The sequence below is a fragment of the Theropithecus gelada genome, chromosome 4 (assembly GCF_003255815.1).
Source record: "Theropithecus gelada isolate Dixy chromosome 4, Tgel_1.0, whole genome shotgun sequence".
NCBI classification, from domain to species: Eukaryota; Metazoa; Chordata; class Mammalia; order Primates; family Cercopithecidae; genus Theropithecus; species Theropithecus gelada.
In genome coordinates this window covers 113,413,845-113,437,228 of record NC_037671.1, presented here as the reverse complement: position 1 = coordinate 113,437,228, position 23,384 = coordinate 113,413,845, and the positions used below count along the sequence as shown (strand labels likewise).

Sequence of the window (23,384 nt, the reverse complement as noted above, 5' to 3'; positions counted from 1 at the left end):
GAGTAAATTCACATTTGTATTTTTGTATTTATTTACTAAGTTTTATGGTAACCGAGAATTCAGGATAAATTCAACTGCAGTACTTTTTTTTATGTTTATTTTTTCTGTAAGTATCCATAAGTTAAGCCGGTTAAAGGACTTCTGGTTTACAATTCATTTCCTTGAAAGAAAAGAAAAAAATAAACACAATTTTATAAAATCTGTGAATTAAAACTTTGAACCTGCAGATGGTGCTATGGTTCCATTTTCAAATTGTTTTGCTTTCTAGTTTAAATTCGTAAGAGAAAATGCAGTTCTTTCATTAAGTTTACTTTTATTCAGAGGTAATAAAATTGAATTATTTCTTTTTATTTTAGTTTATTATTATTATAATAGAAGCAACTGTCTTTTCTATTGAAAAAAGCCACTATAGTTACTCTTTGTAAATGCTAAGTGCTTGCCTAGGCCAAATAATAATCAGCTTTACATCTTTTATGTTTAAAATTTTTCTTCTTATCATTCAGCAGTAATTTGTCTGTGACCCTCAATTAAGTTGCTTTGCCGTTGCTGCTCTTAAATAAAATTGATTCACTAAGAATTGGGTGATGAAGAGCTAAGGATAAAAAAATTCCATATGAGAGCCATTTCAACCTCTAGTTTGTAATAATCAGGTAAAAAAAGATTTCCTGGAATTAAGCCACAGGAACTCTGGCTTAAGTCAGAGCTGTCAACTGGGAAACAAATTTCCAGACATTTTGAAATTTAATTCATTTAATTTTTCTGGTAACTGGATTAGAAAATATGATTAAGCATAGCAGGATAGTCTTTTACTGGATGAGTCCGACTTTGAATGAAGCAAATAGATACTAAAATCTTAAAGTAGAAGAAAGAGGACTGTAAAGTCATTCTTTCTTATGAAACTTACAAACAAAATGTAAAAATAATACACATGGCAGAAATTCTTTAACACAAAAGGAAAAATGACATTTTAGGAAATTTTTCATGTGGCTGCATTTTTTACCTTAAACTCTGATTGAATGCGTACTAAGCTACCTTTAGTTACAAATCCACAAATAGAAGTGAAGTATTTATCAAAGTACTACATAAATGTTTTTCAACTAATTATTTGAAGCCACCTGTCAAGTGATTGAATCAGAGATGTTCCAAACTGGTTTGAGTATGTGTGTGTGCATTGGGGGTGAGGGTAGAAAACTAATTCTACATTATGCAAAGACTTATAAAAGTGATGAGGAAAACCTTTAAAAAGAAAAGATAATTAAATTCCTTGAGGTATACAGTCTGACAACAATTTATTTTTTGGAACATTTGACACAGTGTATGTAAAAGTGCATTGGGAATTGTGCCTTTTTATACAAATACGAAATACCACTACTTCTACTGCTTTCTATACAAATATGAAATAGCACTACTTCTACTGCTTTGTACAACAGCGTGTATATCTTACTATCTTAGAGACTTTCTGAAACATTTATCTTGGGATTAGTTTCAACAAAAAGGAAATGTAATAATAGAAAGGTGAAAGTTATCTCTAGAGCTTTTAAAGTTAGGATAGATTTCAAGAAAGATTAAGTCTGGATCTATATGAATAGCATACAAATTAAAAATATTAACAGAATTGATATTTGGTAATAAAGTATAGTTACACATTTATAAGCATAATGAACGTAAGTGTTTGTTGCTTTCTGCATTTGTTTCTACACATGAAGTCTTTATTTTCTGAAGGAATCCCAGTGGCCATGGCTATAACACTACAATCATTTTCTTATTTCACTACAATTAAGTAAAGGTTAAAACATTTCACATTGAGCTTGCTACTTTGTTTGTTTAAACAAAAGTAAATTTCCTCTTATCTTACATCTTGAAGTTACTCACTATAAACTTATATAAATTAGACATAATGACAATTAAGCAAGCACTATTCATCCCATGGCCGTCACACTGTGACGTCTTTCAGAGCGCTTTGTGATTGCTCAGTCCCAAGTATAAGCCCTATAAAATGATGGGCTTTGAAATGCTGGTCAGGGTAGAGTGAGAAGCACCAGCAGGCAGTAACAGCCAACCCTTAGCCATTGCTAAGGGCAGAGAACTGGTGGAGCCTTCCTCTTACTCCCAGGACTTCAGCACCTAAGACAGCTCCAAAACAAACCAGAACAGGCAGCTCCGGGGGAGCACGAGTGGGCAAGGTAAGTGAAAACTTTACCTTTCCTCTTCTTTTTCCCTCCTGCCTCTGAAACTTTTCTTACAACATACTGAATTTTTCTCTCTATTGAAAAGAATTTGATAGTGCTCTGCTTTTGCAATAGCAAAAAGACAAGTTTCTCAAGTCACCTGGTAAGGATAGAAATACTTCAATTTCTCTCATATAGATAGATTTTCTGAATTCTTTTGTTTGTAAGATGCTTTACCCTGGTTGCTCTTTTACTGAATACTGATTTTCAAAAATAATTCATTCAAACCAAGTTTACTTGTATGTAGATTTTTGACTGAAAATTTCAGTGGGCACATTTGCTTTTGAAATTTTCAACTTATTTTTACAGTGCCTTTTTTTTCCTATTTCATATGTTGCTTAAGTGAATCTAAGATGCATTTATTTTTTGCCTTAAGTTTAAATTTTGTAATTTTTATAGGCAGCAAGAGAAACAGACCTTGAACTCCTAAATTTTTAATCTAGAAACTAGAAATGAAATGTGTAAGTTGATTAAATGCAAGAAATGCAAGTTTTGCTTTTAACATATATTTTCCTTTGATGAAAAAATTCATTTCAGTGACAATATATGATTCAGTGATATTTTGAGTATTAATATTCACTACTGAGTTAAGATGTTCAAATTCAGGTGTAAGGAAATAAGTTTCCAGTAATATCTACAATTGAAAGAGGAAAAAGTAATGTAGATCCAAAATCTTTGAAAAAATTATATGTATATATACATATTATATTTATACATTTGTACAAACACGAGCAGAAGAATTATTAAATAGATGATACCCCAGTCTTATATTAATCAGATACTGAAATCTTAAAGCGAAGAAAATCAATGTCTTGAAGCTGTTTCCTTCGTCAAAAAATACACTAAGCCTGGGTGGTACAGCCCTGTTATGAAAAGATTGTCCCCAGGGTTATTTCCAACACTATAGAAGTATGGCATTCAATAGATACTGGGGCCAACCATGTGCCCAGACAGCAGGTGAAAAGGATTCTACTTTTTATTCAAGTACCTGTCACTGAGAGAAATATTGATTTTTGAATGTATCATCTTGCAATTTATCTCTTTCTACAAGAGGAAAATTACTCTCTACAAACTCTTCAAGAGCCATTGAAAATTACTGCTAGGCACTCAGAATTACCTTGCTGGTGACATCTGTGGTTGGAAGAACTAAGGTGATTCTCTCTCTTTAGAGGCACAGAAATGGACACCAGAAATAAGGCCCAGCTCCTTGTGCTTCTGACTCTTCTCAGTGTGCTGTTCTCACAGACGTCGGCGTGGCCTCTTTACAGGGCACCTTCTGCTCTCGGGTAAGCTCCCTTTCAGTTCAGACATCTGAGCATTCCTTCTTCATCTAAATGGGAATTTCCTATATGTTTTGTTGGACAACTGAATAGTATAAATTATGTATTATTAATTTACATTTTTGCTTGATGTGTTGAGTGAGAGGTCAACGTCAGGTCATTCTGAATCCTGGAATTCACTTTCAGGGCATGAGAGACACTGTCAGTGATTAGTCTTATGGGCTGAGTGGATCACATTCCCAAACATGGTGAAAGGAGGCTCTGACTTTCTTTTTATTCAACACCAATTTTAGATGAATAATAAGCTTTTATCCATTGTTAAGTCAATTCAATTTCTGGTGGAGAAAAAGCAGTTTAGTTGCCAACCACATTTTAGTTTATTTTTCAAGATTAATCAGTAAATAATCATAAGATTAGTAGTTGATTAGTGAAACATGTATAAAATCATGTTGCACAGAAATCTATCTAGGCAGAGTCAATTTGCCAATATTAAATATGGGGTAATTGATCTATTGAGATACACTCCCCCAATGGGTAAATTTTGATATTCTTTGAACCATAAATCCTTAGTTTTATTGTTCTATATGTTATATTATGTATTTCAAATCTAGAAAGTATAATACAACTCATATTTAAAACTTTATTAATGTATGCTAAATAAGTAAACAGTAAATGAAAACTACATTAGCTTGAATTTTTCTTTTCGGTTTACGGGCACCACTATATCTCCAAAGGAAAAATAATAATTCAGTTGGTTTCTTTTTTTTTTTTTTTGCTTATTTGCTCATTCTTGATTTTTTGATTAAGGTAGACTTATGCTCAATAGAGAGAATAACCTCTTAGCTATTAGTGTTCTCTGTGAAATTTGTTTAAATACAGCTCCTGTGTTGCTTTGATAACGAAATAAAATGGTTCCATCTGAAGTTCTATCACAGCAGATGAACAGTCATAAGAATGCTGACATTTCTGTTGATTGCTAAGCTTCAGACCCACAGAGGACTACTTGCTAGTGACTCCCAACTCCCAAATCACTGAAAGATACGCAGTGTCCAGGAGCTGACACCCTCCTTGGAGGTTTGCCCTAACAGTGAAAATCTGTACACACAAAAGTATAAGAGTTGCCAGTAATTGAAATATGCAGGCATCTACAAATATAGTCGTATTCCATGTATGCATATGACTATTCTTAGTCCTTCAGTGTAACATTGTACATCCCTTATTAAAGTTGTGTTAATACATAAGATTAGAAACCGGAAGGTCCCATAAAATTTATTGAATTCAAATTCATCTTCATAGATGAGCTATTCATCTATGGAGACATTCTTTGAATTTCGTCAATACAGAGAAATATATCATGCCAAGGTAAATGTTTGAAGCAAAGCTTGAGGGTCTAGAGAGAGAGAGAAGCAATTAATACTCCATTCTTCAGAGATGTTTGGAACAGGTGATACTGAACATCACCAAATACATAAATTGTTACCAGTTCTCATTCAGTATTAGTTTTTTCCAAGTTTCTATTTTGCATAAAATCTTTCTACATGTGAAATTTGACTTTGCAAAGTGAAGATATTCTTGGCATAGTAAAGTACACCAAAGAAGTATAGTTTGCTTAATGCTTCGATAAGATTGAATTAAGTAGCTCTTACGTTTTGTATATTCAGCTTATAAAAGTCATATGACATCTACTTTGTAGGACAATAGGAATTTCCTATTTATGCTCTCATTAACTATGTGAGCCATTAAGTCAAATTATGTTATTCTCATATTGTGACTGGGTAATACTTCCCAAGAGTTTAAGTATCTTATTTTAAATGGTTGTGGAACCGCTCGCACTGTCTTCTGAAAAAGGAATGTATTATACTTCTCGTGTAACTTTCCCTATCAGGTTGGGTGACAGACTACCCTTTGAGGGGGCAAATGAACCTGATCAAGTTTCATTAAAAGAAGACATGGACATCTTGCAAAATGCATTAGCTGAAAATGACACACCCTATTATGATGTATCCAGGTGAGTTTATTTTTTATAAAACTATCCAGTGAGTTTTATTTTAGCAAATGTATTTAAGAATTACAAACGTGCCAATTTTATCTCACCATGAAGCTATTCCGATAGCAAAACACTAGAGGTTTCCATGTGTCATGGCTTCATTCATCCTGATTTATTGCAGCTCTTACAGCTGTACATGATTTTCATACTGAAAGGTTGTAACAAGCCAGGATGAACACATCATTCACTTCCATTCTGTTGCACATAATTCCAACATTACAGATTGTACCAATTCTGATAAAACTACAGCATTTAGCATTCCAATGATGAAGAGTTGCCGAGGAGTTAATGTCTCTATATAAAGAAAAGGTATCTGATAGTTAGAGCTGTTCATTCATAGAACTGCTTGTATGAGCATCATTTCAAGTACAGACCAAGTAGTTCTACAGGACTTGGTATAGACAAAGTATAAAAGGTTCTTCATTTGAAAGAGAAAAGGTAGAATGATAGGCTTTAATGCCTTCTCTATCTTAAGAGGTATTGTTTCCAAGTATTTTGGAAAAAGAAAAAAAAAGCTATACTGGGGTTTATGAACTTTCCAAAATCAGAATATTTTCCCATTGTGTATGTCTTTATTCAGTGGGGCAGACACAAAGTACCATGTACAAATAGCAGCTTATTTAAATAGATCATATTTTTGCACCAATATTTCTTAGAAAAAGTAGTTATAAAGATTCAACCATGAAGGAATATTGAAATGTGCTTCTAGAAATGCCTGTTTCTTTAATTTTTCAGTATCTTGGGCTAGAAATACAGGGTATATCTTGATATAAGTGACTAGATCTCTTTTGTTAGGGAGTTAAGAAATCTCCTTTTGAACTTTAGTTTCAATGAGAAGCTTTCATAATAAACCCATAATTTTTTGTTATTTAATGAGCCACAATAATATTCTAGAAAGCCATTTACAAAATAATAGCTATTTTTTTCTTCCTTGTTTTAGAAATGCCAGGCATGCTGATGGAGTTTTCACCAGTGACTTCAGTAAACTCTTGGGTCAACTTTCTGCCAAAAAGTACCTTGAGTCGCTTATGGGAAAACGTGTTAGGTAAAGAAACTTATTATTTTTATAAAATGTGTTCTTATTCAACCTGAATATTGTATTTTCACTCTTAACAAGCTATTTACCTTGTTTGAAATTGAAAACTCATTGATAATGTTTAATTTAGTTAAATGAAATAACTTGTATTGTTCAATAATATCTATCAAGCCCATGGATTAAGACTTTTTCATAATATCATACTCATTGACTCCAGACACACGTTTTTCTCAAGTAGCAATCGTTTACCAATCTGCAATCAAATTGAACAAGACTCAGTAAAACAATCACGAAGACATAGGATAGACTGAGGTAAATGTTAAGGTCAACCATAGAATATTCCTTTTACTTCCTGCTCAAACTAAATGGAGAATGCCAAATGGCTAACAGCCAAATATTTAGATGACATTGCTCAGGGTAGCATAGCTTCTAAAGAAGTAATTATGTTTTTTTAAAAAAGTTTTCTCCCAGTGGCAGAGCACAACTTCAGCTATCCCCAAATTTTTATTTTTGGATGAATTTTTTGCTCAGCTGTACAGAATGTGTCATAAAACAGTCCCAGGTCGTGCCAAAATATGACAGATGATTCCTTGCTTCGCCTTCATCCTTAGGTTCAGTTGTATTTTTCTTTCAGTCTTTTTATGATAGAAAATTAGTTGGCCGTGGGAATTCCTTTTTATGTGGCTCCAAAAAACTTGGAACATGTGTGTATTTATCATTTCTTGTGAAAACTCTTTGATTTCCTTTTCCTCATGTTCCTTAGCAGTAACATCTCAGAAGACCCTGTACCAGTCAAACGTCACTCAGATGCAGTCTTCACAGACAACTATACCCGCCTTAGAAAACAAATGGCTGTAAAGAAATATTTGAACTCAATTCTGAATGGAAAGAGGAGGTAAAGAAAAAGAACTTGCTAAAATGAGAAATCATGACTGACTTTCAAAATAGAAGCTGCACATGAAGACCTCTCTATCTCACTATCTATACTACATGAAGCAGTGATTCTCAACCTTGGCTGACATCAGACTACCCTGCAGAACTTTAAAAATACCGATGTCTGGGCCTTTCCCCAAACCAATTGCCAGGAAATCAGTGTCCTCCGTGGTGTGGCCCTAGGCATTCATTTCTTTTAAGAGTTCCCCAGTTGACGTTACTGTGCTGCCAGTGTTAAAAATGATGACTATAGAGACATCTAGTCTGAATCTAGGAGCAAGTTTCATCAAAAGTGATGATTTTTAAAACATGTAAAGCATAGTCAATTGCAATTTGGTAACATGTGAAACTCACTTCATGTGCATATTCAATACTCTTATTTAATCAAATTAAACCATTAGGTATTTTGTATATTTAGATTCTGTAAAATCGGTATCTCTCTGTGGTGTGTAAACATCGGACACAATACATAAACAGTGTAGTGTTCTGTCTTTTTATTCCAATTGTTTTTGTTTAAATGATGAGTATTAAGGATAATTCTGTTCGGGTGTGATCAGACGAGATGACCTTCTTTGCCTATTACAGATGATAATTCTGTAAGAATAATTTTAGAAACTCTTAAGATTGATAAATAATTCACAGGTACTAACAAACTTCAAAGGTAATTGTTTAGCCCCCAATACACTTTCAGAGCACAGAGAACAGCAGAGCCATTATGTCATAATAGTTTCTTTAGAACCTTTCTCATCTGAGAGCCTTAATATGCACAATGTCTTTCTGCTCTGCAGCAGTGAGGGAGAATCTCCTGACTTTCCAGAAGAGCTAGAAAAATGATGAAAAAGCCCTTTGGAGCAAAGCTGATGACAACTTCCCAGTGGTGGGTATATTTGTGCATTCCTTCTGTATTCTTACGGCAGTCTCTGATTATATAAGTAGCTAAGAGTCACTTAGTAAGAAACGTCTTAGGGTTAAAGAGTTTCTCATCAGGAGACCTCATCCAAGACAGACACTCCTACAACAGTGGACCCCAACCCAGTAAACAGCTTAGAATGATTCATGCAATTTTTTGATCTCATAAAAGAGCACACTCACAATAAGCAAACGTTTTGAGATCTGAATAGTGTTCCTGGTTCACTTGGGGTTATTTCTACATTTGTATCAAGATAAAAAAAAAACAGAGGAGACTGACTCAAACTGACAAGAAAAAAATGGGCTTTCCTTTTGAGGATCAACCCATGCTGCTTTTATTAATTGAAAGTTTAGTCCCACAATTGACTGTTAGCACCTCACTTAATTAAGTACAGGGAAATACCACCAAATTAGAGCATGGCCCATTATCATGAAAATATCAGGGCATTCTGGGTCTAACTATATTCCTTGAAACATGGCAAACTTCTTACAGCAAAAGTAAAATTCAGCTTGTTTTACCTGTAAGTTTGTTTTACCTACATGACTCCAATAGCATTCTCTGTAAACATTTTTTTTTAGCAGAAAAAACATGGATAGACTTTTTTCTTTGTGAAGTAATAAGCTTGCTATCAAAATTGATTTTATATAAATGTGGGTTCAAGACATATTTCTTTCCTGAGTTATGTCACATTATTATCTACATTAGCTCATAAAAAATCTATAATACTGGGCAACTGCTTAAAGAAATTTCATGCTGTCACCATATGAAAGATTAGCGGATTTCAAAGGGCTATGGAGTAAAATATGTTTGGCTTTGTGGGCCATCTAGTTTCTGTTATAATGACTTAACTCTGCTATCGTAGCACAAAAGCAGCCACAGTTAGATGTAAAATGAATAAGAGTGACTGTGTTCCAATAAAACTTTATTCATAAAGCCTGAAGGCGAGCCAGATTCCAATTCCTGACTAGGTTAAGGAGATTAAAATCACCCATGCTCGAACTAAAGGCAATTCATGGCCTTACCTCAGTTCCTGATGGAGTTATCTAAGGTTTTCAAGTGTCATCAAGAGTGGACATGGTGTCTGGGAAGACTAACTGACTGCTTTTGTCCACTAATTACCCTTCGACCTCTAAGAGAAAGGCAGAGGCAGGAATGTGACTCACATAAACTCCTTATCTTTTATAGACATTTCAGAGAAACAAGTCCCTTTGCTCAAAGAAGAACGTTAATTACATACAGCTTTTTGAAAGAGTGTTTATGAGAAGCCTTCTCCATCAAATTAAGAAAGAGAGTAGGCACTAAAATATAAAGGAGAATTGATTAATCACACTGTGCTTTGTAAATGATAAGATCACTTATGAGATTCCATCTTCCATCCTTTTCTTTTTTAAATGGGTGACTTTGGACAAATTCTTTGAAGAGGAAATCATGTGGGTCATCCATTTGTGAAAATTGCAAGTGAATCATTAATAATGGTTAGTTAGACGTCTTTTCACATTCCAGTTCCTCTCTGATAATCAGTCCTCTAGAAGCTGCTCTCTTGATACGTCCCAGGAAATGATCCCCTGCTACGGGCTGCTAACAAGGGACAAAGAGAAATAAGTGTTTATCAGATAAGTAAATCAGTGAATGAAACTAAGATGCTAGAAATAAAATATATTTTATGCCTAAAGCAACAATTTTTTCTTTTTCAGAATTCTTGAAGGAAAACGATACGCAACATAATTAAATTTTGAGTTCTACATCAGTAATTCAAGAAAAAAACTTCAATATCCAAACCAAATAAAATGTATTGTGTTGTGAATGTTGTGACGTATTCTAGCTAATGTAATAACTGTGATGTTTACATTGTAAATATTATTTGAGAGTTCTACATTTTGTCTTTAACTCATAAAAAGCCTGCAATTTCATATGCTGTATATCCTTTCTAACAAAAAAAAATATATTTAATGATAAGTAAATGCTAGGTTAATTCCAATTATATAAGACTTTTTTGGAAGAGTAGTAATAGAGCAAAATTGATGTGTTTATTTATAGAGTGTACTTAACTATTCAGGAGAGTAGAACAGATAATCAGTGTGGCTAAATTTGAATGTTAAGCAGATGGAATGCTGTGTTAAATAAACCTCAAAATGTCTAAGATAGTAACAATGAAGATAAAAAGACATTCTTCCAAAAAGATTTTCAGAAAATATTATGTGTCCCCATATTTTATAGGCAACCTTTATTTTTAATGGTATTTTTAAAAATCTCAAATTTGGATTGCTAATCACCAAAGGCTCTCTCCTGATAGTCTTTCAGTTAAGGAGAACGACCCCTGCTTCTGACATTGAACCTTCCCTTTCTGCTTGTGTTAAGTATGTGTAAAATGTGAAGTGAATGAAACAGTTGTTCAATAATAAATATTTTTGCCATAATGACTCAGAATATTGCTTTGGTCATATGAGCTTCCTTCTGTGAAAGTACATCTAAAGACATAACTATTTTTCCAAAATAATTTTAAGAAATCAAATAGAGAAAATAAAGACTTTTGATTATCACTGCAGATAATTTTTTTGTTTGATTATTTTATATGGTTCAGCAGTAACTCATTTTAGCTCTAAAATTCTTGGCAGTAGATAGCTTTTGTGGTATTTGATTGTGTGCAAGTTCTAAAATAATGGTGGCTTAAATAAAAGAGAAATTTCTTTCACACATAAGTCAAGAAGAAGGTGTCAGGGTTATTATGATGGTTCTGCTCAGCAAAACCCTCAATAACATACACCCCTTTCAGCTCATCCCTCATCTCCAACGGTGTGGCACTTTTCCTCATGATCCAAAATTACAGCTAGTGTTCCAGCCATCATGTATGCATTCCAGGCAACAGGCTATAGGAAGAGGCACAGAAAAAAGGGAGCAAATAGTATATGCCAGTTCTCTTTGAACTGATATCTTATACTAACATCCCCTTTACTGGAACATAGTCTTATGGCCAGTCATTTTCAAGAGAGTCTGGGAAATGTAGTATGTTTTCTTTGTTTTGTTTTGTTTTTCTGGGTAATCATGTACCCAACTTAAAACTAAGACTCTACTAATATAAAACAAGGAAAGAATAAATTTATACAGTGATTAAAAAAAACTCCAGGCTTGGATCTTAAATTCTCATCCAAAAAGCTTAAACAAATAATAAAGAGAGTGAGAGTCAGAGCCTTACCATTAATGAAGAAGCATTATTCCCAGAAGGCAAAGTTTTGCTTGGTTTTGTTTGCTGCAATTAGGACAAATGGCTACATTGGGAGGAACTAGTCTAGAACTACCAGTAATTGCAAAGCAGTTTTCACAAATTGAAGTAAATTGAGCTCCTTGTATCTCTTGTTCTTATCTGATTCTTCAAATTATTACATATTTATTAAGTGACATTTTTATGAGAAGCACTGCAGTGAAAACAGACAATTTCTGAGTATTAAGTGTACGTAAGAAGCTTGTAAAGATGAAATGGAACCATAATTTGAGTGTGAAACTAAAGAGTTTTAATTTTATTTTATTAATATAAATCTTTTCAATGTATTCCCTATTGCTTCAAGAAATTCATTGAAGAAATATTCACTGAATGATTATGATGTGCTATGTAGCTATTTGAGAGATTGTTCTGGGCTGAGGGAACAGCAAGTGCAAATGAAGGAACAGTCCTGGCATATCTGGACAGCAAGGAAGCCCGTGTGGCTGGAGCAGGGTGAGCTGGACAGGGACTGAGTAGGAGAGGAGGTCAAAGAGGTTACTAGGACTGGACCTTGTAGGGCCTCATAGGCCACTGTAATTGTTTGTGAAATGAGATGAGATACTGCAGAGTTTTGGACAGAGGTATGATATTTTCTGAACTGCATTTTAACAGGATCTTTCTGGATACTCTAATGGGAATAGAGTAAAGGAGTGCTAAGGGTGGAAGCAGGAGGACAAACTAGGGGGCAAGTGCTATAAATCAAGTGGCAGATGATGGTGCCACCAAGGCAGAAGCACTGGAGGTATTGAGAAAGGGTATCTGAATATATCTTGAAAAGAGAGTCAAGTTTTCTGCAAATAGACTGAAGACAACAAGGAGGAGAGGCCAAGCATGGTGGGTCATGCCTGCAATCCCAGCACTTTAGAAGGCCGAGGCAGGAGGATTGCTTGAGGCCAGGAGTTCAAGAAGGAGGAAAGTCAAGAATGATATCAAAGGTAAATCACCTGAGGCAACTTGAAGGATGGGGTTGCTAATAAGTGAGACAGAGAAGACTGGGAGGAGCAAGGTTTCAGGGAAAGGTGAGCTTAGTTTGGATGCACTAAGGCGGATGTTGGGTAGGGAGTTGGAGATGTCATGAAGAGGAGATGCTGAGCTGCAGATGGGCAAGTGGGAGACCTCGCATATAGATGGGATTCAGAAACACAAGACTGGATGAGATCAGCAAGAGATGAAGTGTTACTAAAAAACAAAACACAGCAAAAATAGAAACCTCAACACATAATCCTTGAGTGTTTTTATTTCTGAGTGCCGTCATAAGAAGGCACCACAGACCAGGTGTCTCAAACAAAGAAATCTATTGTCTCACAGTTCTGGAGACAAAAAGTGCTAGAGCAAGGTGTCAACAGGGTAGGCTCCTTCTGAGAGCTGTGAGGAAGAATCTGATCCATGCCTCTCCCCTGGTTTCAGGTCGCTTGCAAGCAACCTTTGGCTGGTAGAAGTATCACTTCTATCTCTATCATGACCTTCAGCTAGCATTCTCCCTGGTGTGTGCATGTCTCCAAATATTCACTTTATATAAGGACATCCATCATTTTGGATTAGGGCCAATGCTAATAATCTCATTTTAAGTTGATTTCCTCTGTAGAAACCCTATCTGAAAATAAGGTTACTTACATTCTGAAGGACTAGGATTAAGGACTTTCACATATGAATTTTTGGGGACACAGTTCAGCCCATAATTCTGGGGCGTGCCAACATTAAGAGTTTGGAGTTCTGAGGAACAAATGGGATAAAAATGGACTGGAAGAAAAAGCTATTGAAATAGGAGAAAAATTGGAAACCATGTCATCTGGAAAACAAGTGAAGAAGATCTTTCAAGGAAGAAGGTGTAATTAACAGAATCAAATCCTGCTACAGTGTAGATTAAGATTCATTTATTTAATTCTTCTGCAAATATTTATAAGGAACTTACTATCTACCCAGCACCATGTTAAGTTCTGATAATAAAGCAGTGAATAATACAGACTAAAATTCCTGCCCTCATAGAGCTTGCATTCTTTGATTTGAAACAGATAATAAAATAGTCAAGTAAAATATAGTTAAGTAAAATATATATTGTTTTAGAAAATGATAAATGCAAAGGAGATAAATTATGGACTTACAGTTCCATATGGCCAGGGAGGCCTCACAATCATGGCAGAAGGCAAGAAGGAGTAAGTCATGTCTTACAAGGATGGCAGCAGGCAAAAACAGAGCTTGCACAGGGAAACTCCCCCTTGTAAAACCATCAGATCTCATGAGATTTATTCACTATTACAAGAACAGCATGGGAAAGACCCACCCCGTGATTCAATTACCTCCCACCAGGCCCCTCCCACAACATGTGGGCATTGTGGGAGCTACAATTCAAGATAAGATTTGGGTGGAGACATAGCCAAACCATCAAGTACTTTGGCTTTCTGTGGGAGAAATATCAAAAGCATGTTTGCATGCTAAGGGGAAAGATGCAAGAAAGGGAAAATTGGTGATGCAGAAGGTAAAGTGGGGTTTTACTTGAGTGATGTCCTTGAGAAGAGAGGGAAGTGGGTGATTCAAAAATAGAGGGATTGACCTTTGCTTGGCACAAGCTCTCTTCAACCACAGTAACAGGCAGAGTGGTTGGCTCCAAGGTGGATGAATGGAAGGATGAAGTGGTGGAAGTTTATGGAATGCCTCTTCTGATTACACCTATTTTCTCAGGGAAAGAGTTGAGAGTAAGGATAAGTGAGGAGATGTGAGGAAAGCAAAAGAAAAATACAAAAGAGTTTGGTGGATGAGTGGGAGAGTGAATAACTAGGAAAATATGTTTCTTATACTTAGAGTCCAGTGATGACTGAGGTAACTTAGAAGAATGGGTCAAATTAAGTAGTACAAGATGATTTTTTATTATTTTGAAAATTTAATGAAAACTAGGGACCTTTTTCCAGAAATACATATGTGTATACATGCACATGCACACACACACACACACACACACACAAAATACAGTACTTTCAGAGCATTCACCAAATCTTACATGCCCATGCATGAAATTTCACAGTGCTCTGCAGCTGCTGTTTAAGATCCCTACTCCAGAATCATGTAGTGGTTGAAGTCATGTGGAGAACATCCTACAGCTTGGGGAAATGGTATGTAGACCACTAAATTTATCAAGGGTGAGATAATACAGATCTGGATTTAGACTGGTGGAAGTGAGAAAGAATAGAACTTGAGTCTAGTGCCCATTGCTTTAGGGAAGGCTGCATCAGCAAACCACTGAAATAAAATGCTTGTTGGGACACTGAGTTTAATTCCAGGAAGAGAGGAAGTGTCAAAACCTAGATTTGCTAGGGTAATCCTGAATTGACTAAGATAATTATAAAATTGACTGAAATTATTTTTTCAGTACTTTTTAATATAAGGGCTGTTTGGGATACAAATTAATTTCACTTATAAAATTTCAGCCTTATTGCTACATACATGAGTTTGAAGTGAGACTAAGATTATGTTAGAAATCATTCTCTACGGATCTGAAAATAATATTCTATCTTCTCCTTTCCTTTCAGTGGATACACACAAAATCTACCAAAGGAAAAAAAAAAAAAAAAGGAGAGATGTAATATTGCTGGAGTTCCTCAGGTTTAATGTGGTATATTAAGCTCATGAACATGTCTCCCTTTCCTTGCCAAAGAAATATTATCCCGTGCAATCAAAATAAGAGAAAGGAGCCATAAATGGTCAAGAGATTGCAATACATTTCTGGGGAAAGACGGGCAGTGGATTGAAGAGCGGATCCAGGAAATTGATAGGGCAACTTCAATGTTGAACTAATGTGGACAGTTTGTAGCAGATAAACTGTCCTATGGGAAAGCTCAGATTTGACAAATACAAGTGGATATTTCTTCCTGATATTTCTGGGAGAATGTATAACCTTTTACAAGTTCTGAATCCAAAGAGAAATTAGTTGCAAAATCAGGAATGCAAGAATTAAAGCTTAACGATCAACGTAAAAGCGCTGCTCACTTGGAGGCATCTTCTTGTGTTGATTGCCTAAGGTTGCCATAAAAAGAATCATTGAATGGGGAGCTTAAACAACAGAACTTTGTTTTCTCACAAGGAGGCTAGAAGCCTGAGATCAAGGTGTCAGCAGGATTGGTTTCTTCTGAGGCCTCTCTTTCGGGCCTGTGTCTTCACTTGGTCCCCCCTCCATGTAATCCAGGAAATCTGTTCCCAAATTTCCTCTTCTTATAAGGACATTAGTCATACTGAATTAGTGTGCTCACCCTAAAGACCTTATTTTAATTTAATTACTTCTTTAAAGACCTTATCTCCAAATACATCCACATTCTGTGGTCACATTCTGTAGGGTTAGGACTTTAACATATAAAATTTAGGGGGACCCAATTCAGCCCATGGCACTATTGATGTCAAGTCAAAAGCAAGAGCAGGAAACGCTGATCGGTGGAGTTGCCTTTTTGTGACATTTTGTGTTATCAAATGTCTTTATCAGGAAGAAATTATTTTCACATGTTATTGAAAGATATTTCATCACAATATATGGGTATATAATAACAAGCCATGTATTTATTATTATGCTGTTTTTGTTACAGAAAATCTCTGAAACATTCAGTGTGATCCCATCACAGAAAAATTTTCATGGTTGCAGTTTGATTTTTTTTTATTATTTTAAAATATATAAATAATGTGTTATGAAAAATGCAAAACTACTTACAAGTTTGGAAATTCCTGAGAATTCCTGCCAATTCTGATTGATCTTTCCTGAATACCAAAAATTAATATTTGTCAGGAATTTGGAAACACTATAACTGAGGGCAAGCTTGTGGAAGGGCCTGAATACAGGGGTATACATTGAAGACTTACATACAAGATTATTGATCTCCCGTTTCTGCTACAGAATGCTGAAATTCCTGGATGCCCGGAAGAAAAATAATTACAGAGTTATTCTCTAAAGAAATGGGGTTGGAGCCGGGGGAGTAGTTGCCTTGGGAGAACTAGGATGACAATTGTGAGAGTCGAACCCAGAGTTAGTGAAGCCTTTCTCCATGTGGGGTCACCTTGGTTACATCTGGCTTCCTACACCTGCTCAGCCTAAAAAGAAACCTGCCTTCAAATAATGCTTTCTCCATGTGGATGGAGAAATCCCACATGTCGTAGTCAGACTTTCTAGCTCCCTCTCCCCTTCCCTCCCCTCCCCTAACCTCCCCTCTCCTCCCCTGCCTTCCCCTCTCCTCTCCTTCCCCTTCCCCTTCCCTTCCTTTCCCTTTCCATTTTATCCAACAGATTTTAAATTAATGGTGGAAGGGGCTATCATAAACGGTGTCTACAAGCGAACAACCAAGGATCTCCTGGCATTTGAGGAAAACTTGAAGAAAGTCCAAAGTTTTTTTTTTTTTTTTTTTTGAGACGGAGTCTCGCTCTGTAGCCCAGGCTGGAGTGCAGTGGCCGGATCTCAGCTCACTGCAAGCTCCGCCTCCCGGGTTCACGCCATTCTCTGGCCTCAGCCTCCCGAGTAGCTGGGACTACAGGCGCCCGCCACCTCGCCCAGCTATTTTTTGTATTTCTTAGTAGAGACGGGGTTTCACCGTGTTGGTCAGGATGGTCTCGATCTCCTGACCTCGTGATCCGCCCATCTCGGCCTCCCAAAGTGCTGGGATTACAGGCTTGAGCCACCGCGCCCGGCCGAAAGTCCAAAGTTTTTAAAAAGTTAAATATATAGTGAAAATAGATGCTAGATAATAAAAAATAAAGTCTAACCGAAAATGAATAATATTGCACATATAAAGCAAGAACCTAATGCAGGCTGGGTGTGGTGGCTCACGCCTGTAATCCTAGCACTTTGGGAGGCCGAGGCCAGCGGATCACAAGGTCAGGAGATCGAGACCATCCTGGCTAACATGATGAAATCCCGTCTCTACTGAAAATACAAAAAATTAGCCGGGCACAGTGGTGGGCGCCTGTAGTTCCAGCTAGGTGGGAGGCTGAGGCAGGAGAATGGTGTGAACCCGGGAGGCAGAGCTTGCAGTGAGCCGAGATCACACCACTGCACTCCAGCCTGAGCGACAGAGCGAAACTCCATCTCAAAAATAAATAAATAAATAAATAAATAAAATAAAGAACCTAATATAGTGTATTAATCAAGGTTCTCTAGAAGGAGAGGACTAACAGGATAGATATATACATATGAAAGGGAGTTTATTAAGGAGTATTGACTCACATGATTAGCAGGTGAAATCACACGTAGGCCATCTGCAAGCTGAGGAGCAAGGAAGCCAGTCCAAGTCCCAAAACCTCATAAGTAGGGAAGCCGACAGTACAACATTTAGTTTGTGACCAAAGGCCCAAGAGGCCCCTCACAAGCCACTGGTGTAAGTCCCAAAAATCCAAATGCTGAAGAACTTGAAGTCTGATGTTCAAGGGCGGGAAGCATCCAGCACCGGAGAAAGATGAAGGCCAGAAGACTCAGACAGTCTAGTCCTTCCACATTGCTCTGTCTGCTTTTATGCTAGCCATGCTGAGGCAGCTGATTAGATGGTGCCCATCCAGATTGAGGGTGGGTCTGCCTCTCCCAGTCCACTGACTCAAATGTTAATCTCCTTTGGCAACACCCTCACAGACATATGCAGGAACAATGCTTTACATCCTTCAATCCAGTCGAGTTGACGTTCAATATTAACCATGACATTCAGGAACAGAGAAGAAAAGCTCATGGACTTCAAAACTGCCTAAATTAAAATAAAATTTAGTTTAAAAGTATGTCAAAATGAAACAAATTCCTAAAGTATTAGAGATAAATTAGAGATTAAGGATGAGTCGTAGAAAATCAATAGAGGTCTTGGGTTTGATAAATAGAAGTTTCAGAAAAAGATAATGGAGAAGAGAGGGGAGAAAACAATCAAAGAAATATCAGAAATGTAATGTTACCTTCCCTAGATTGTACTTCATGTGAGATCTGGATACATGCTTATTTTATTCATGAATGAATGCATATTGCATACTATATTAACTGTTTCAGGTGTTGAATTTGTAAGTTGGAAACTACATTCTTTAGTGAAGGACACCAAATTTTCTTTAATAATCACTTAAGATAACTCAAAATACGGCCGGGCGCGGTGGCTCAAGCCTGTAATCCCAGCACTTTGGGAGGCCGAGATGGGCGGATCACGAGGTCAGGAGATCGAGACCATCCTGGCTAACACGGTGAAACCCCATCTCTACTAAGAAATACAAAAAATAGCCGGGCGAGGTGGCAGCGCCTGTAGTCCCAGCTACTCGGGAGGCTGAGGCCGGAGAATGGCGTGAACCCGGGAGGCGGAGCTTGCAGTGAGCTGAGATCCGGCCACTGCACTCCAGCCTGGGCTACAGAGCGAGACTCCGTCTCAAAAAAAAAAAAAATAAAAAATAAAAAATTAAAAAAAAAAAAAAAAATAAGATAACTCAAAATGTTTCTAGACATCTTAACTGTGATTATATTTTCAATATCTGGGAAGGTAAATTGTAAATACTTAGTTTTCTAACACTTCTGAAAGGATTAAGGTGAATCTATCCATTCTAGTAATCAAAGTTACACCTTTTCTTCTATACGTTTTTATATAGAAGATATAATATATATGACTATGAATACTATTGTATTCTATATTAATATTCATACTAAACATACACACATACACACACGTACACATGCACACTCTGGTTTTGGGCTTCAGAAGCAGAAACTATCCTACAGGATATCTCAAAGACAGAGACTGAGAGTTCCATAGTCCTATCTATGAGTTCCTAAGACCCTTAGACCTGCACATTTGAGTAGATCTAGATTTTAGAAAAATAAACTCTAATTACTGATTTCCCTATTCTTGTTTGGTGTTCCACATTCAAATGGTCTCCTGTCTGGTTAACTGACAACAGCTGCAGTTTTTGGAGAGGAGAAAGAGGGAAAGGATACATGAAAAGCATCTGCCTTTTCACAACCCTCTGTTAACAGCTTTTTCTCCCTGACTATTAGAGAGAAAACATTTCCTTGGTCCTTCTCTTTTGCCTTATGTAATTGCAAATCTCTGGCAAGATGCATCTCCTTTCAGACTTTAACTTGTCTCATTTTTCCCCCACACAATTGTGCTCTTTCTTTTCTTGTTCCTTGGAAACTCGCCCTCGTTTCATAATTTTGCTTCTTCCCCCTTTGCTGTTCTGTTCTCTATAGAGTTATGGGTTCATTCTCTCAGGTATCTCATTCTGTCTCATGTCCTACCTACATATTAACCTCATCTGTTCCAGAGACAGAAAATGCATCTAGATCTCTCCAGATTTCCTTTTGTCTTTTGAATTTTCTTTGCATAGGATCTTAGACACACGCATCACACTTGTTAAGGTACTTTTCTCAATTTACATTTCATTTATCTTTCTGCTTTAAAAACATAGAATCTTTGAGCTAGAAGTTGCCATTATCTGTAAGTTTGTAGTTGACTTCTAAGGAAATTACTATGCCATTATTCTTAATTTTTCTTCAAAGGCATTTCCCCTTACCTTGATTCTTATAAAGAAATGTTAGCTATACCCTTATAAATTTGGGTAGATATTAATGAAATAAGGATTTGGAGCAACAGGCATATACCAAAAAAGAGAGCTTATCACAGAAGGGTAAATCTGAAATTGTGTGTAGGTAGTGAAGATAAAACTAATGGAAGAGAACTGAGAAAATTCCCATTTTAAGATATTAGGTCTCATGAGGACTCAAAGGCATGAGAATGATATAATGGACTTTGGGGACTCAGAGGAAAGGGTGGGAGGGCATGAGAGATAAAAGGCTACACACTGGGTACAGTGTACACAGCTCAGGTGAGGGGTGCACCACAATCTCAGAAATCACCACTGAGGAACTTATCCATGTAACCAAAACCCTCCAAAATTAAATTAAATTTCCCCAAAACTATTTAAATTTTAAAAATAAATAAATATAAAAACAAACAAAAATAAAAAAGAAAAAGAAGTGAATCTTGGTTTAAAAAAAAAGATCTTAGCTCTTGTTGAGTAGCTGCTTATAGGAGAGGCTGGGCTGAGAACATACCTGAAAAGTAAAGGAAAGTTGTGAATAAACAAAAGATGATAGTAGAAGTTGGGTTATATGTAGAGGTTATAATTATAATATTTTAAAATATTATGATGAAACTATATACTGACTTTTACAAATAAAATAAAAATATTTTACTTCCCAAATGGAATACTATTTACTAAATTGTGGGACATAACTACCAACTTGTTTCTAATTGGAAAATGTTTGGAAACTAAATGATAACGGGAATAATTTGTAATGAAGTGATATTGTATGGAATATACTAATTTAGTGATGTTGCAGGTGGAAAGGTAATTCAAGCTACCAAGGTTCACACTTCCTTTTGGGAAGTAATAAGTAATTATTGATGATACAAGATGTATTGGAACAAACGACAAAGTATAAATATCACTTTTCTTTGTCCCATGACTCTCAGTGGGGCACAAACAGCAGGGGCTAAACAGGAGAGGCTGTTTCTCAATGGACACTGTCCACGTAGGTAGCCAACAACTTCCGTCCACCATTAGCTTGAATGAACTAGAATATTAATTTCATTAGTCATCATGTATTTGTAATAAGAAAAATTGCTAATTAGTGACTCTTCTTAACAGTCTGTATCATCAGAAAGAAAACATGACTCGAAAAGGGTGGGTGATGAATAAAGAATACATGAAAATATTCTCTGGTTTTCCTAGAACTGGGAGAGGCCACCCATGTGACTGAATGGCTTTGGAGCATGAAGATGAAGGTTTAGATTCCTCCCTTTTTCATAACTTCTAATGTCACTATGCAGTCTCATGGGAACCCAGGAACTCATTCTCAGGTTTGCAAATGAAGCCTCTGTATGTGACTATAAAAATATAGCATTAGAATAGAACTGAGAGCCCAAGTCTGTTACAGAATCTGATGAGGTTCACACCAGAGCAATCGAAGTGCCCACACATACGTTGACATGCAAGTCATAGGCTGATGCAATTTTCATGCCTACATTATTGTTGCCTGATATGGTTGGTGAGTTACTACAAGACAGAATAGAGGCTCACCTTCCCCCCAGAATCAAGGAGTCACAAGGACATCAGCCTCACTGCCTGGAAGGTACAAAAATGATTCAGCTTCAGGACATTGAATTGAGTGTTTAAAAACTGCATGGTACATCCACAGTCCCAGACCGGCTGAGAAGCAAGATTCACTTTTCCAGGAATCAAACACTCAGGGTATTAAAGCAGTAGCTGGTTTGCATCAGGACTCTGTCCCGAGGGCCCTCTGTAGCCCAGGAGCTGCCCAAGTCAGGGTTTGCCTTTGGTCTCTCTTGGTTCAGTGACCTTTCTTTCCTTCGGTCCATTCACCAGTACAGGGCCAGCATCTCTCCTTTAAAGGGGACTGAATGGCCTCAAGAGCCTGCCTCAGCCTTAGTCAACAGTTCATTTCTGCTCAAGCGCCAAACTGCAAAGATCAGTTGCTTACCAATCTGACCGACAGATCAACTCAGAGACAGAAATAGCTCTTCCTGGTTCCAGGAAGGGTCAATATTCACTAAAGCATAGTGCACATGGACCCTCGGTGCTTATTTTTTCCTAAAACATAGCTACAGGAGTTCATACAATGGGTCTCCGTTCCGTGCTTACGGTTGCCATATTTGTTTACCTATTTTTCACTTATAATGCCAAAAATGCTTGCAAGGAAATCACAGATTAAGATTTGAGGAAAAATAACCAGTAAGTCTATGAGTTAAATTCATAATTCGGCTCAGATAAAAAGGAATCTGATCACAAATTGTAACCATGATTCAGAGCACAGAAAATTGTTTTGGAATTTGGATTACTCAATGTGAATTCATCCTGCTCCATCTCATTTTAATAAACTCATTTCAATTCTTAAATTATTACTAGGACAAAACTTAAAATAAAGAAACGTTGTGGAAAATATGTGGAAAATAAGATGTTAAAACTATTTTTAAAATACACTTTACTGAAGGCAAAACCCAGTGTTCCCTTCATCAGCATAGTGTACTAAAGCCTCATCAAATTCCAAACTTCCTATTCCAATAAAATAATGTAAGGGTTACTTAACTTCGTTATCTGGTCCAGATACCCACCAGAATTTAGAACTGCACTTCTGTGGATACTGCTACTGTTGAAACTCTTTCTTTGTTTGTCTTTTCAGACGATTATGATAGCCTTCCTTCAGAAAGCAGTTCATTAAGAGAGGAGATTATAAAATTTAAAGGAGTTGGGAAAATTGTGGCAATAATTTGATCCCCACAGCTACTGTAAGCCCCTTGCCTGTCTTGATTACTCTCTGAGGCTACTCAAGAATGTAGAATTACATACAATATTTCCCATATTTCTTGACTAGAGGGGAATGTAGTTTACAAGCTACAGTTGAATTGCTGGGTCTCTGTAGCCTAGGAGAGGTGGAAGTGGTGAAGGGCTGGCTTTGAAGTGGGGTGTTGTGGAGATCACAGCTCACCTAGCCAGCTCTCTCACTGTTCCCTGAGCTAGGTAAGTCAGTCCTACTGCCTCCTAAGTGCCCTCAGCAACTTGAATGGAATCGCTACCTTCCCATATACAAGAGGACTGACCAGCTCTCTCAGATTCTCATGCCCTGAGGAAAGTTTATGAACCTCCAGAGTCCTCCCTCAGCTGGAAGGCCCTTTTAACCTCAGCCTA

The 23,384-nt window shown here is 36.7% G+C and overlaps 1 protein-coding gene across 3 annotated transcripts; it reads left to right on the top strand.

The window, feature by feature from the left end:
- The first annotated feature begins 1,917 nt into the window (after positions 1-1,917).
- On the top strand, positions 1,918-10,984 carry VIP (vasoactive intestinal peptide). 3 transcript variants are annotated; one of them, XM_025383371.1, is made up of 7 exons: positions 1,918-2,183; positions 3,398-3,514; positions 5,394-5,516; positions 6,496-6,600; positions 7,358-7,486; positions 8,316-8,401; positions 10,129-10,984. In XM_025383371.1, the coding sequence occupies exons 2-6, from the start codon at positions 3,408-3,410 to the stop codon at positions 8,356-8,358; spliced, it is 507 nt and encodes a 168-aa protein (XP_025239156.1). In that variant the 5' UTR covers positions 1,918-2,183; positions 3,398-3,407; the 3' UTR covers positions 8,359-8,401; positions 10,129-10,984. The 3 variants fall into 3 exon arrangements, with proteins under 3 accessions (XP_025239156.1, XP_025239155.1, XP_025239154.1); XM_025383370.1 differs by having other exon boundaries at positions 8,313-8,401; XM_025383369.1 differs by having other exon boundaries at positions 7,355-7,486; positions 8,313-8,401.
- The last annotated feature ends 12,400 nt before the right edge of the window (positions 10,985-23,384 follow it).

Coding starts and splice junctions, on each gene's coding strand:
- VIP (XM_025383369.1), top strand. CDS start 3,408: ATGGACACCAGAAATAAGGCCCAGCTCCTTGTGCTTCTGACTCTTCTC. Junction 5,517..6,495: donor CCCTATTATGATGTATCCAG/GTGAGTTTATTT, acceptor TCCTTGTTTTAG/AAATGCCAGGCATGCTGATG. Junction 6,601..7,354: donor CTTATGGGAAAACGTGTTAG/GTAAAGAAACTT, acceptor CATGTTCCTTAG/CAGTAACATCTCAGAAGACC.